At 42.7% G+C, this 14,092-nt stretch overlaps 1 protein-coding gene across 3 annotated transcripts in view; it reads left to right on the top strand.

Moving 5' to 3' along the window:
• The first annotated feature begins 7,824 nt into the window (after nucleotides 1-7,824).
• Nucleotides 7,825-14,092, top strand: part of LOC141521534 (protein FAM169B-like) — a 107,767-nt gene continuing 101,499 nt past the window's right edge. The window contains exon 1 of one of the 3 annotated variants that reach the window (XM_074234176.1): nucleotides 7,825-7,917. In XM_074234176.1, coding sequence (XP_074090277.1) covers nucleotides 7,887-7,917 — 31 coding nt within the window. In that variant the 5' untranslated portion in view covers nucleotides 7,825-7,886. Of the gene's footprint in view, nucleotides 7,918-8,568; nucleotides 8,652-14,092 lie in introns of those variants that run through there. The other 2 variants (XM_074234178.1, XM_074234179.1) reach the window with 2 other exon arrangements.

Here is a 14,092-nt window from a genome sequence, read left to right as displayed (position 1 = left end):
GAGAGAGAGAGAGAGAGAGAGAGAGAGAGAGAGAGAAAGTGGTATTCCTGGCTCAAGGCCAAACACAGTTTTATTGTCCTTTCAGGATAGTTCTAAATTGCTCTCCAGAATGGTTGGATCAGTTCACAAATCCACCAACAACACATTAGTGTCCCAGTTTTCCCACATCCCCCCAACATTTATCATTTCCTTTTCCTATCATATTAGTCATTCAGGGAAGTGTGAGGTGGCAACTAAAAGTTGTTTTAATTTGAATTTCTCAGGTTAATTGAACTTAAGAACATTTTTTCATATGACATAATTTCTTCATGTGAAAACGGTTTGTTCATTTCCTTTGACCATTTATCAACTGGTATTATAAATTTGACTCAATTCTCTATATATTTTAGAAATGGAGCCTTTACTGGCTGTAAAAAAAAGTTTTATAGCTCTTTGTTTTCCTTCTAATCTTGACTGTATTGGTTTTGTTTGTACAAAATCTTTTTAATTTAATATACAGGAAAAATCTTTTTTTTTTTTTTTTTAGTTTTTTTTGCAAGGCAAATGGGGTTAAGTGGCTTGCCCAAGACCACACAGCTAGGTAATTATTAAGTGTCTGAGACCGAATTTGAACCCAGGTACTCCTGACTCCTAGGCCGGTGCTCTATCCACTGTGCCACTTAGCTGCCCCAATATACAGAAAATCTTGATAAAGTTCAGGTTAAAGTAGAAGATCCTTCCAACTCTGAAATGTTGCGAAGGATCAGGTCAAGTAATATAGGCTAATGGATGCATTTACTACCAGTCCTTAGTCATAAGTGAAGAGAAAAAGGAATACCTGGAGATGGAAAGTGAGGGAGAAAAGGGCAGCTAGGGGTGCAGTGAATAGAGCACTGGCCTTGGAGTCAGAAGGAACTGAGTTCAAATCTAGACTCAGACACTTAATAATTACCTAGCTGTGTTGTGTGGCCTTGGGCAAGCTACTTAATTCCACTGCCTTGCAAAAAAAAAAAAAAAAAAGAAAAGAGGAAAAAGGAATATATAAGAGGAATGTGCAGCAGGAGAGAAAGGCAGTCAGTTAAACATGAATATTTGTGTATTATTAGGTATTATTAGGTAGGGGCATACCATGTTCCAGATCCTGTGCTAATCACTTGGGGATAGAAATAAAGACAGGTCCTGTTCTCAGTCTAGGTCCAGTGCTTAGTGTGGCACATAAAAACTACTTAAATGTTTATTGATTGATGAAATTTAGTCTTGTTTTCTACTTAAAATTGCATTTTTATTTTGTCCTGCATATTATTTTTTAGGAAACTCTCAATTCAACAGGCTATGACCCTTCTCCCCACCCTTATAAAAAAGTGCATTAGTGTTGCCATATGACAGTGATGTCCTTATTATCAGAGTATACAACATACACATACATACACACAATAAAAGGCTGGTTTCCTGAGTAAACTGATGATATGCTTAGAAAAGATCAGAAAGGAAAATGCTGCAAACAACTGAAGAGTTCAACTGGTCATGCAAAAAGCCCTCATGGAATTCTGCTATAGAATCTAAGAAGATTTTGGATAGATATTTAAAAAAAATACAAACTTTAAATTCTGGGTACTTATGAGAAGATTAAATAATAATGGTATCAAACTTTGCAGCTACAGAATTATGATTGTGCATAATCTCTTACAGTTTTTGAGAGAGTGAGAGAGAAACATAAAAGGGAAAAAGAAAGGAGAAAGAGAAGAAAAAGAAAGAAGAAGAAAGAGGAGGAAGAAGAGGAAGGAAAACAGGAGGGAGGGAGAGATGGGGAGAAAGAGATAGAGAAGAGAGAGAAGGTGAGTGAGAAAGGGAAGGGAAAGAAAGAGGGAAGGAGAGGGATGGGGAAAAAAGAAGAGGAAGAAGGAAAGAGGGAGGAAAAGAGAGTTCTGGAATTGGCTTTTAACAATAATTCTGCAAGTAATACTTTACTCAGTAAGTTAGCAAAGTTAACAGGAAACTTCAGAACACAGCCAGTACATTCTTGTTGATCTCTACTAGACATTGGTGTGGGTAACAGCAGGAGATGTAAGCAACTGTATATGAAGCTGTGGGTACAGCTGAAGTGGTACATCTGAAAGAAGGGAAGTAAAAATATTGCCACAAAAACAGAAATATTGTGTCAGAAGATGTGGTGTAGCCATGGAATAGCAATCCATCCTGGAGGCTATGAATGGAAAAGGCTGAGCCACCAACTCTGAGAAGGCTCTGCCAACAAGGAGTGGCCTTTGGTAGTAAGTCAGAGGGGAATCTTTATGTCTGTGCAATGTGGACGAAACATCTGGGGGGCTCCTCATCGATCTCTAGCTACATCCACTCAGCAAAAAGAGCATCAAAAAAGAAGGGTTGACTGGAGACCATACTATACTTTTATTTGAACTTGAGACAAAATGACTGTTCAACCTATAAAAAGAGCAATCACTTCTCATTAATTGTTAGCATATTGAAAGGATGACTTTCACTTTAAGACATTCTTTCAATATGCTAATGACAATGAGGTATTAATAATAAATAAAAACATACAAAATGTACATAATGAGGAAACCCTGTGAAGGATTCATAGAATGATTTAGACTAGAATTGCTTTGGATGAGAAGGCAAGGATAGGTTTCCATTTGCATCTGACTGACATCAGAGTGCTAACAATGGATGAGTTCAAAGTGGACAACATTTCAATTTTGTGAAAAAGTATTCCTGTTTCTGATAGTACTTTAGCTATACTCTTGCGCTTAGAAAGGTCAAAAGTAGCCTCAAATGAAAAGACCCCTACTGGGTCACAATTTTGTCAAGGCAAAGGGACTTGTATAGTTTAATGAAACTATGAGCTGTGCTGGGTAGGGTTACCCAAGGTCATAGTAGAGAGTTCTGACAAAAAGTGATCCAGGAAATGGCAAACCACTCCAGTATCTTTGCCAAGAAAGCCCCATGGACAGTATTAAAATGTTAAAGGATGTGGCATCAGAAGATGAATTATGCAGGCTAAAAAGAAGGACCTACCAACAGGTCTAAGACCCTGAGGCATTAGAAAAGGAGAAAAAAAGAAATTAAAAAAAATTGGAATCAAAGACTAAAATAGGAAAGGGGTGTAAGAGAGAAATTGATAGTTAGGACCACTAGCAAGAAATCTTGAAACACAGAAAAGAACATCGAATTCAGGGGTAGAAGGCTTGGGCTTTAATATTACCTAATGACATGCTGAAACTTTTGAACTTCAATTTTCTACTCTGTCAAAAAGAAATAACAATACCTATCTTTAAGCTTGTAGGCTTGTGAAGACCAAATGAGAATAATGAATGGGAAAGAACTTTGAAAAGTTTGGTTAAAGTGGGCAGGGCATGGAATTTAGAAGCATAGAAGCATAGAAATCCTCTAATCAAACTGTCTCATTTCACAGATGAGGTAACTAAAATATGGAGGTTAAGTAACTTGCTCAAAGTTACTAGGCTTTTAACCTGGGTCTCCTGTCTTCAAATCCAATGCTACTTCCACAGAACTGCTCTATCTAGACTTCAGATTCTGACTTTCCCTTAGAGTTATTGTTGTGGCAGCGCAGCTGGGTAGCATAATGGATAGAGTGCTAGGTCATCTTCCCAAGTTCAAATCTGGTCTCAGATACCTACTAACTATGTGACATTGAGCAGGTCACTTATTCCTGTCTTCCTTGGTTTCCTCATATGTAAAATGAACTGGAGAAGAAAATGGCAAACCACTCCAGTATCTCTGCCAAGAAAATCGCAAATGGGATCATGAAGAGTCAGATATCTCCAAAAATGACTGGACAACATACCCAAAATTAAAGGTACTTACAGCTTTAAATCTACAATACTAAGTTTCTAACCAGAATTGTATAGAAAAAGAGATTGTACAATGAGAGTGTAGCTATTGATGATATCATGATAGAAAAGCCTTGGTGAGTCAGGAAAACTGTGTTCCAAAATTAGATTTCCTTAGTTATATAAAGTCCTTGAAAGTGGGGACTTTATCATATTTTCTTATTCCCAAATGCTCATTACTTTGCCAAGTACTCAGTAAGTACTTGTGTTCCTTTGAATTAACTTTATAGCAATTAACAACCTTGAGAAATGAGATAGTTCATTTTGAATATTCTGCTTGCTTAGACGAAGAGTACTAGATATAAGCAAAACAATTGGGATGATAGGAATGAATTCTCACTGTCTAACCGCTCTTACAACGTCATCTTACTCGAAAAGTGGGCAAGCCTATCTCAATCATGATCATACCGTAACTATGACTAAAAGTATGTGGTAGATGATGACTCAATAGAGTTGTCTCCTCCGAGTCCAGTATGGGCGTATCACCGAACGGTTCGTATGATCGATCTACTAGAGATTTACTCAGCCCTGTCTAAAACCTGTCTCCCTTCACAACTCTGCCTCAGTTTCTTTATCTTCCAGATAAAAGATTTGGGTGACAAGGTCCCTTCCATCTCCATTATCAATGTATGATGCTGCATCTACCCTGTAACTGATGATCTACAATATGTGATGCTGTAGCTACTCCAGTAACTGATGATCTCCAGTATAGATGTTGTATCTACTCCTATACCTGATGATCTATACAGTATGTGATGCTGTATCTACCCCTGTAACTGGTGCTTCACAGTATAGGATGCTGTATCTACCCCATAACTGATGATTTACAGCATGTGATGTTGTATCTACCTGTGACTGATGAGTTACAGTATAGGATGCTGTATCTACCCCAAACTGAAGATTTACAGTACAGGATGCTGTATCTACCCCATAACTGATGATCTACAGTATGTGATGCTGTATCTACTCCTGTGACTGATGAGTTACAGTATAGGATGCTGTATCTACCCCAAACTGATGATTTACAGTACAGGATGTTGTATCTACCCCATAACTGATGATTTACAGTACAGGATGCTGTATCTACCCCATAACTGATGATTTACAGTACAGGATGCTGTATCTACCCCATAACTGATGATTTACAGTACAGGATGCTGCATCTACCCCAAACTGATGATTTACAGTACAGGATGCTGCAGCTACCCCCAAACTGATGATTTGCAGTACAGGATGCTGTATCTACCCCAAACTGATGATTTACAGTACAGGATGCTGTATCTACCCCGTAACTGATGATCTACAGTATGTGATGCTGTATCTACCCCTGTGACTGATGAGTTGCAGTACAGGATGCTGTATCTACCCCAAACTGATGATTTACAGTACAGGATGCTGCAGCTACCCCAAACTGATGATTTACAGTACAGGATGCTGTATCTACCCCAAACTGATGAGTTACAGTACAGGATGCTGTATCTACCCCGTAACTGATGATCTACAGTATGTGATGCTGTATCTACCCCGTAACTGATAATTTACAGTACAGGATGCTGTATCTACCCTGTAACTGATAATTTACAGTACAGGATGCTGTATCTACCCCGTAACTGATGATCTACAGTATGTGATGCTGTATCTACCCCTGTGACTGATGAGTTACAGTACAGGATGCTGTATCTACCCCAAACTGATGATTTACAGTACAGGATGCTGCAGCTACCCCCAAACTGATGATTTACAGTACAGGATGCTGCAGCTACCCCAAACTGATGATTTACAGTACAGGATGCTGTATCTACCCCAAACTGATGATTTACAGTACAGGATGCTGTATCTACCCCGTAACTGATGATCTACAGTATGTGATGCTGTATCTACCCTGTAACTGATAATTTATAGTACAGGATGCTGTATCTACCCTGTAACTGATAATTTATAGTACAGGATGCTGTATCTACCCCGTAACTGATGATCTACAGTATGTGATGCTGTATCTACCCCTGTGACTGATGAGTTACAGTACAGGATGCTGTATCTACCCCAAACTGATGATTTACAGTACAGGATGCTGCAGCTACCCCCAAACTGATGATTTACAGTACAGGATGTTGTATCTACCCCATAACTGATGATTTACAGTACAGGATGCTGTATCTACCCCATAACTGATGATTTACAGTACAGGATGCTGTATCTACCCCATAACTGATGATTTACAGTACAGGATGCTGTATCTACCCCATAACTGATGATTTACAGTACAGGATGCTGTATCTACCCCGTAACTGATGATCTACAGTATGTGATGCTGTATCTACCCTGTAACTGATAATTTACAGTACAGGATGCTGTATCTACCCCAAACTGATGATTTACAGTACAGGATGCTGCAGCTACCCCCAAACTGATGATTTACAGTACAGGATGTTGTATCTACCCCATAACTGATGATTTACAGTACAGGATGCTGTATCTACCCCATAACTGATGATTTACAGTACAGGATGCTGTATCTACCCCATAACTGATGATTTACAGTACAGGATGCTGTATCTACCCCATAACTGATGATTTACAGTACAGGATGCTGTATCTACCCCGTAACTGATGATCTATAGTATGTGATGCTGTATCTACCCCGTAACTGATAATTTACAGTACAGGATGCTGTATCTACCCCGTAACTGATGATCTACAGTATGTGATGCTGTATCTACCCCGTAACTGATAATTTACAGTACAGGATGCTGCATCTACCCCAAACTGATGATTTACAGTACAGGATGCTGCAGCTACCCCCAAACTGATGATTTACAGTACAGGATGTTGTATAGTACAGGATGCTGTACTACCCCTGTGACTGATGAGTTACAGTATAGGATGCTGTATCTACCCCAAACTGATGATTTACAATACAGGATGCTGCAGCTACCCCCAAACTGATGATTTACAGTACAGGATGTTGTATCTACCCCATAACTGATGATTTACAGTACAGGATGCTGTATCTACCCCATAACTGATGATTTACAGTACAGGATGCTGCAGCTACCCCAAACTGATGATTTACAGTACAGGATGCTGTATCTACCCCAAACTGATGAGTACCCCAAACTGATGAGTTACAGTACAGGATGCTGTATCTACCCTGTAACTGATGATCTACAGTATGTGATGCTGTATCTACCCTGTAACTGATAATTTACAGTACAGGATGCTGTATCTACCCTGTAACTGATAATTTACAGTACAGGATGCTGTATCTACCCCGTAACTGATGATCTACAGTATGTGATGCTGTATCTACCCCTGTGACTGATGAATTACAGTACAGGATGCTGTATCTACCCCAAACTGATGATTTACAGTACAGGATGCTGCAGCTACCCCAAACTGGATGCTGTATCTACCCTGTAACTGATAATTTACAGTACAGGATGCTGTATCTACCCCAAACTGATGATTTACAGTACAGGATGCTGCAGCTACCCCCAAACTGATGATTTACAGTACAGGATGCTGTATACCCCGTAACTGATGATCTACAGTATGTGATGCTGTATCTACCCCGTAACTGATAATTTACAGTACAGGATGCTGTATCTACCCCGTAACTGATGATTTACAGGATGTGATGCTGTATCTACCCCTGTGACTGCTGATCTCCAATAAAGATGTATCTACCCCTATGACTGAAGACCTAGTGATGCTGTGACTACTGCCACCCCCAGAGCCTGGGGTGCCCCAGTCGTCGCTCATGTTGTAGGTCCTCCAGCCTGCACCCCCACCCTGAAGGTCAGGCGCAGCCTAGCTCTGGCTCTGGGGGTGCCCCTGGGGCTCGAGGCTGCAGCCAGAGCTTGGGTCCTCTCCTCCTTCCCCGAGGCAGTCTCGCGGGGCGGCCGTCGGGGCCCCGTCGGAGGCGCTCGGGCTCCCCGAGGACCCGGCTGGGGCCAGGGCGGGAGGCGGGGCTGGGGCGGGCGGGCTCCGGGACCTCAGCCCTGCACCTCGCGGCGGCGGCGGCGGGAAGAGAGGAACATGGAGCCCGAGGCGGCGGCCGGAGCAGCAGGTAAGGGGCCGGGGCCGGGGCCGGGGCCGGGGCGGGGCGGGGCGGGCGGGGGCGCCCCGGGGCCGGGCGGGCCCGGCTGGCCTTGGCGCGCCCGGGCCGCCCCGCTCCCCGGCGGCGTCTCGGGTTTCCATGGCACGGCCCCGCCCGCCGGGGCTCCGGGGCCCCGCGCTGCAAAACAAGAGCGTCAACAGGTCTCCGGCCGGGAGAACTTTCCCGGAACGCGCGCACAGTCAACAGCCAACCCCCGCACCTGTCCACGCGGTCGGGCAAAGCTCGCAGCCGCCGGCCCTGGCCCGGAGAGGGGCTTGGCCCTGGGGGCCCGGGGGCGCGCCCCCCACTCTGATACCGAGGGCGGAGCAAAGCCCCGACGGCCCTCCCCCAAGCGAGCGAGCCCCGGAACCCCGGAGTCTCCGGAGCGGCGGGAGCGCCCAACAGCCCGACCCCGCAGTGCCAGCTTGCAGGCGTGGGCTGGGCAGGGGGTCGGGGACGGCTCCGCGGACGCGGGCTGCGCCTGGGCCCCAGTCGGGGTCCGGCGGGCCCGGGGCGGTCTTCCGAAGCGGCCCGGGGCTTGCACGGGGGCGAGCCGCAGCCGCCTCCAGGCCACAAGTTCAAAGCTTTACAGGGGGGACGGGAGGGGAGGGGAGGGGGCGCTGCACTTTCCAGGCGTGTTAGTGGCCAAGGCCAAAGCCTCGTTCAAAGGTTGAGCCGGAGTGCTGCCAGCAGGACTAAGCCAGGTAGAAGAAATGGAGAGGGAAGCATGTGCGCCTGAGGGGGGAGCGGGTGCTGCAGCCCCTCCTAGGTGCCTCCAAACCAGCCACAAGGTTGGCACGGATCCTGAGCTCAGTAGAGGGGCTCTCCGGAGGGCCCTCTGCCCGGACAGCCCTCTGCTGCACCTGTGGCGCTGGCGCACCCCGACTCCTGAACAGCCGCGGGGACAGAGGGCAGCCCCTGGTGGGATCAGAGGCGGGGCCGCAGTTAGCTGCCCCGGCCCCAGCCCCCCTCGCCCTAACAAAGGGGCGCGGAGCCCCGGAGCCAAAGAGCAGGGGCCGCTGAGGGGGGGAGGGAGGAGGGGGAGGCGGCAGCCTCAGGGACCCGCCCCCGGGCAAAGAAACAAAGTTGCTTTTGGCAGCTGGAGGGTGCCAGGACCCCTCCCCCTCCCTCCAGCTAGGCTCTGTTGGGCAACTGCCCAGCTCTCCCGAGGGCAGTGCCAATCTCTGCCTGGATATTTGGGTGGGTGAATGCTAGTGTTTCCACCGCGCTTGTCATTAGTGTACCTGGTAGAAACAACCTCGCAGCTACAACAAAAGCCCAGGGGCTTTGTTGACAGACTTCTCCGGGCACTACGGGGAATTGTTTTCAAAACCCCCTCACCTCGGGGCCCCGTTACTGTTCCTCTCTTCTCCACATAGGTCAATGCAGCATCTTTCAGTAGTGGTGAATTAAGAGGAAACAAACTTTTATTTGAAGAAACGCCTGAATTAGGCCAGCTTTGTTTCCCCGGTCTGGCTCTCTTAGACGTTGTGTATAAATTGGGAAACTGGAAATTTAAATCTAGGAAAAGTGGGCAAACTCATGGATCTCCCCCCCCCCCTTTTGATCAGTCTATTCTGTTCTTAAACTTCAATCTGATCTCTTTGTGATCAGTCAAAATAGTTTACATTTAAGCACAGTTTAAAGGACTTCTAAGGTTTCCAAGTTGCTTGCCCTTCTTATCAGTGAAGTCCTTAATCTAGATATCATCCACTGGTTTTGCTGCTATCATGGTTGTTTCCTACACCTCCACCTATGGAGAGAACACAAAAGATAATTGAACCAGCGCCGATTAGAATTTTCCTGCACCTTACAAACTCTTTGTTTTTTGTTTTTTAGGATTTTTGCGCAAATGGGGTTAAGTGACTTGCCCAAGGTCACACACTTAACCTAATTATTAAGTGTCTAAGATTGGATTTGAACTCAGGTCCTCCTGATTCCAGGGCCAGTGCACCACCTAACCACCCCTCCTTACATTATTTTTTTAAAATTGATTTTAATTTTTAAATTATATGTTAAGATAGTTTTCAGCATTCATTTTTGGGTAAGATTTTGAGTTCCACATCTTTCTCCCTTTCTCCCTTCCCTACCTTCCCTCAGTGAATAATCTGATATAGGTACACATGAACAACTATGTTATACATATTTCCATATTAGTCATGTTTGCACTTTACATTTCAAGAAAATTTTCTGAGGCACCAAGAAGGATAAGTGACTTGCTGTTGCTAGATAAGACTTTGTTTCCCTGTCTGTGGATCTGGTTCTTTTAGACATTGTGTATAAACTGGGAAGCTGGAAATTTAAATCTAGTAAAAGCAGCAAAATAATGGATTTTTTCCTTTTTTTGATCTGTCTATTCTGTTCCTATGCTTCAATCTGATCTCTTTAAATTCCTGTTGTAATCAGTGAAAATAGTTTACATTTAAGCACAGTTTACATAATTTAAATAAAGGTTTCCAAGTTGCTTTCCCTTCTATCATCAGTGAAGCCCTTAATCTAGATATCATCACCTGTTTTGCTGCTATTGTTGGTGGTCTCAAGACCATCAAGGCAATCTTCTCTTAAGGGAGGCTGTAGTTCCTGGAATCTTGGTTTGGAAACCTTTGTTATAACATTAGGCCTTGAAAAATACAGTAACATCTTAAAGATTAATATAGTTGTGTGTGCAAAAGTAATATTTTGCCATATTCCAATTAGTCTTTTCTCTTGCACCTGTGCACATCAAAAGTCCCCTATGTGTCCTAACCCTTGACATGCAAAAGAAGCAACTCTTGGAGGCCACCAAAAATCAGTTAAATGCCCCATTCTGAGGACACATTGGAAGTGTATCTTGCCTCCTTGGGATCACATTTCCCCTTTTCTGCACATTTCTTGGACTAAGCCTTCCCACAAGGTGGGCTACTTGAATGGGGGGGGGGGCTTATTTATGTGTGTGTGTGTGTGTGTGTGTGTGTGTGTGTGTGAAAGAGAGAGAGCAAGCACTTGGGTGTGCTGTATTTTGGGTCCCCTTCTCCCTCTCTCACTTTTCCCTCATTTGACAATAAAATGAGTATCAGACCGTCCCCATTGTTATGAGGTATTATCCTCAACATCCATTCTCCTGGTTGTCTCTGGCTCACAAGCTTTTCTTTTGACCAAAACTATGTCCCTGGCTAGGGCCTCTTTTGACAGCCCTGCCAATGGAGGGGACTTGTTTGAGTCCAATCTTACAATGTAGGTATCTGTTAGACCTCTTCTCTCCAGAGACTTGATAACAGAGAAGCAAATAGTTTCTTGATTTTTCTTAATGATAATTTTAATAGAATACTAGATTAGGAATTAGGGAGATAAAGGGTTGAATCCATCCCACCTCAACCTTGAGCTGCTTGACATTGGATGAATCAAGTCAAGCTAAATCAACAAGCAATTAGTTGTTAGGTGGTGCCATTGTTCTGTTCTTCCTGGAATCAGGAAGACTCATCTTCATGAGTTCAAATCTGACCTCAGACATTTATTACGTGGATGACTCTGGGCAGGATACTTAACTCTTTTTTCCCCTTACCTGTAAAATAATCTGGAGAAGGAAATGGCAAATCACTCCATTATCTTTACCAAGAAAATTCCTATTGGTAATGAAAAGTCAGATTCAACTGAAATGATTGAATAAATGCATGGGACACAATGGTAAACTTTAGTGATACAAATAAATTAAAAAACTGCCCCTGTCCTAATAGAATTTATAATCTAATGGGAGAGACAACATACAAACAACTATGCACAAACAAGATTTATGTCAATAGCTATACATGTATACATTTATGTTTAGATATTTTATTGTACAGTATTATATACTATTCTTACATCAGACATATGTACACATATATCTAGTATGTGTATATATGTATGTATAAAACCATATATATATATATATATATATATATATACACATATATAAGCTGTAAATGCTAAAAACTATAAATCTTAAAAATATAGGGTTAAAATAAAATTCCAGGGGGCAGCTAGGTGGCAACAGTGGATAGAGCACTAACTAGTCCAGGAGTCAGGAAGACCTGAGTTCAAATCCAGCCTCAGACACTTAATATTTTGCTGTGTGACCTTGGGAAGTCACTTAACCCCATTGCCTTACAAAAAACAAGTTTTTTTTTTTTAAATGACAGAAAATATAGGTTAGACATGAATTCTCAGGGATTAACCATTAAACCTATACCGGTGGAGGCCTAATAATAAATAATGACCACTCCAAGCTGAAGGAAATGAGGATACTGAAATAGCTGGGAAAGGAGAGAACAATATACATAACAAGAGTAGATGAAGCCTTAAACTTCCTTGGAGGCCATCCTATTAAATTGATAAGGGTCATCTCCAGTCATCTGGCCCCTGGCAGATAGCTCTGGAGAAGGTGAGGCTGGTGACTTAGCACAAACTCCCCCCCCACTCAAATCCAATTCATGTGCTTGTCATGGCATCACCTCCCAGATGTCATGGTCTTCTTTGAGAATGAAGAACAAACATTAAGATGATCATCCTTATACAATGCTATCTTATCTAAGGGAGGAGGCCTTCTTTCCTGAATTGAAGTATAAGGAGGGCAGCATTCTGATCATTGACTTCTTATCTACTGGCAAAGGTGACTAAAGTGAAGGTTGACTCCTGTTCCAAAGAAATCAGCCATTTTTTTTAACCAGGAGTTTTGTTGTGAAAAACATATTATTTTTTATCATCATATCATTTATACTTTGACAACCTACATACTTATGTGTATATGTATGATAGATTAGAGTTTATCTTAGAAGAAAGGCACTAGCTTTAACCTCAATTAGTAAATTATTCAACTTCTTTCAGGACCAAATTTTTTCCATCCTTTTTTAAGGTTCTTTCCAGCTTTAAATCTGTGATTCTGTAATACTATGAATCTCACTCCAAAAAGTGAAGGAACCAAGGAGGTAATTGCTATTCTGACCTGATTCTCAACAATAAGGAAGAAAGAACCCAGGAGTCAAAAGACCAGTGTTCAGATTCCATTTTTGACTCTCTACCTAATCTCTGTAATCTTGGACAAATCAATTTATTGAAAACTGTCAGTTTTTTTTTTCAGTTATAAAACCAGTGAGTTGATCCAGATGGCTACTGAGGCTCCTTCCCAGTTCTAGATCCATTGTGTTGTGAATTGTATGTCAAAGGAAAAATGATGAGAGCCTTGGAAGAAAGTGAATTTGATAAAGAATGAAAGAAAAGCTGGGCATTTTCTAGCCTGCATTTCCACTTGTTTTAGGAAAGCATTTTTAAGTGTTTGGAGAAATGGGAGAACCCAAAACTCAACCAAGTTAGCCTAAGGAAGCCTTCTGGGATGAAATTCTAAAGATGCAAAAAGAAGTTGGGTGGGGGGAGACAGGGAAGGGGGAAATGAGGGATAGTGGGGGAAGGAAGTTCTTTGATGTTTCTAATCCAAAGGTACAGGGAGCTTTTCTGTTAACTTAAATTTTAAAATGATGGAGAGAAGATAGACCAAGACCAGATAACAGAGTGAATATAAAAGTGTGGCAGGGTCCTGTCAAAAGTGAAAGGGCACGAAAGTCCAGAATGAACTGTTGTCTTTGAGGAAATGTAAGGACTACAAAAACCTCTTGGGGTTAGAGTGGTGTAGTAAGAGGGGTTAACTATTTGGAGGGAAAAGAGGAATATCAATGAAAAGATTGGATTGTTGCTGGCAATAGATGGAATAATGGTCTTTTCTCTGATTTGTTTCACATTCCTGGAATGCTCTATTCCCTCGTCTCTGCCTACTGGCTTCTCTGGCTTTCTTCAAAGTTCATTTAAAAATCCCATCTTCTACAGGAAACTTTTCTCAATACCTCTTAAATCTAGTGCCTTCTCTCTCTTAATTATTTTTCCTCCATATATAGTATAATAAAACTTGTTTGTACATCTTTATTTTGCATGTGCTCTCTCCTGTTAGATTGTGAGCTCCTTGAGGGAAGGTACCATTTTTAGGATCTGGTGCCTAGTTGTTTGTCCCCCATTTTCAAAGAGGACCTTGACAGCAGGGATGCCATGTTATGACATGCAAGTGAATAGGATTTAGGTGAGGGAGGGTTGTGCAAAGTCAGCAGTCTCACTTTCTCCTCCAGAGCCATGTGGGTACAGT

The sequence above is a fragment of the Macrotis lagotis genome, chromosome 4 (genome assembly GCF_037893015.1).
Source record: "Macrotis lagotis isolate mMagLag1 chromosome 4, bilby.v1.9.chrom.fasta, whole genome shotgun sequence".
Taxonomy (NCBI): domain Eukaryota; kingdom Metazoa; phylum Chordata; class Mammalia; order Peramelemorphia; family Peramelidae; genus Macrotis; species Macrotis lagotis.
Note: the sequence above shows the minus strand (reverse complement) of the source record. Positions and strands in the feature narration are given on the sequence as shown.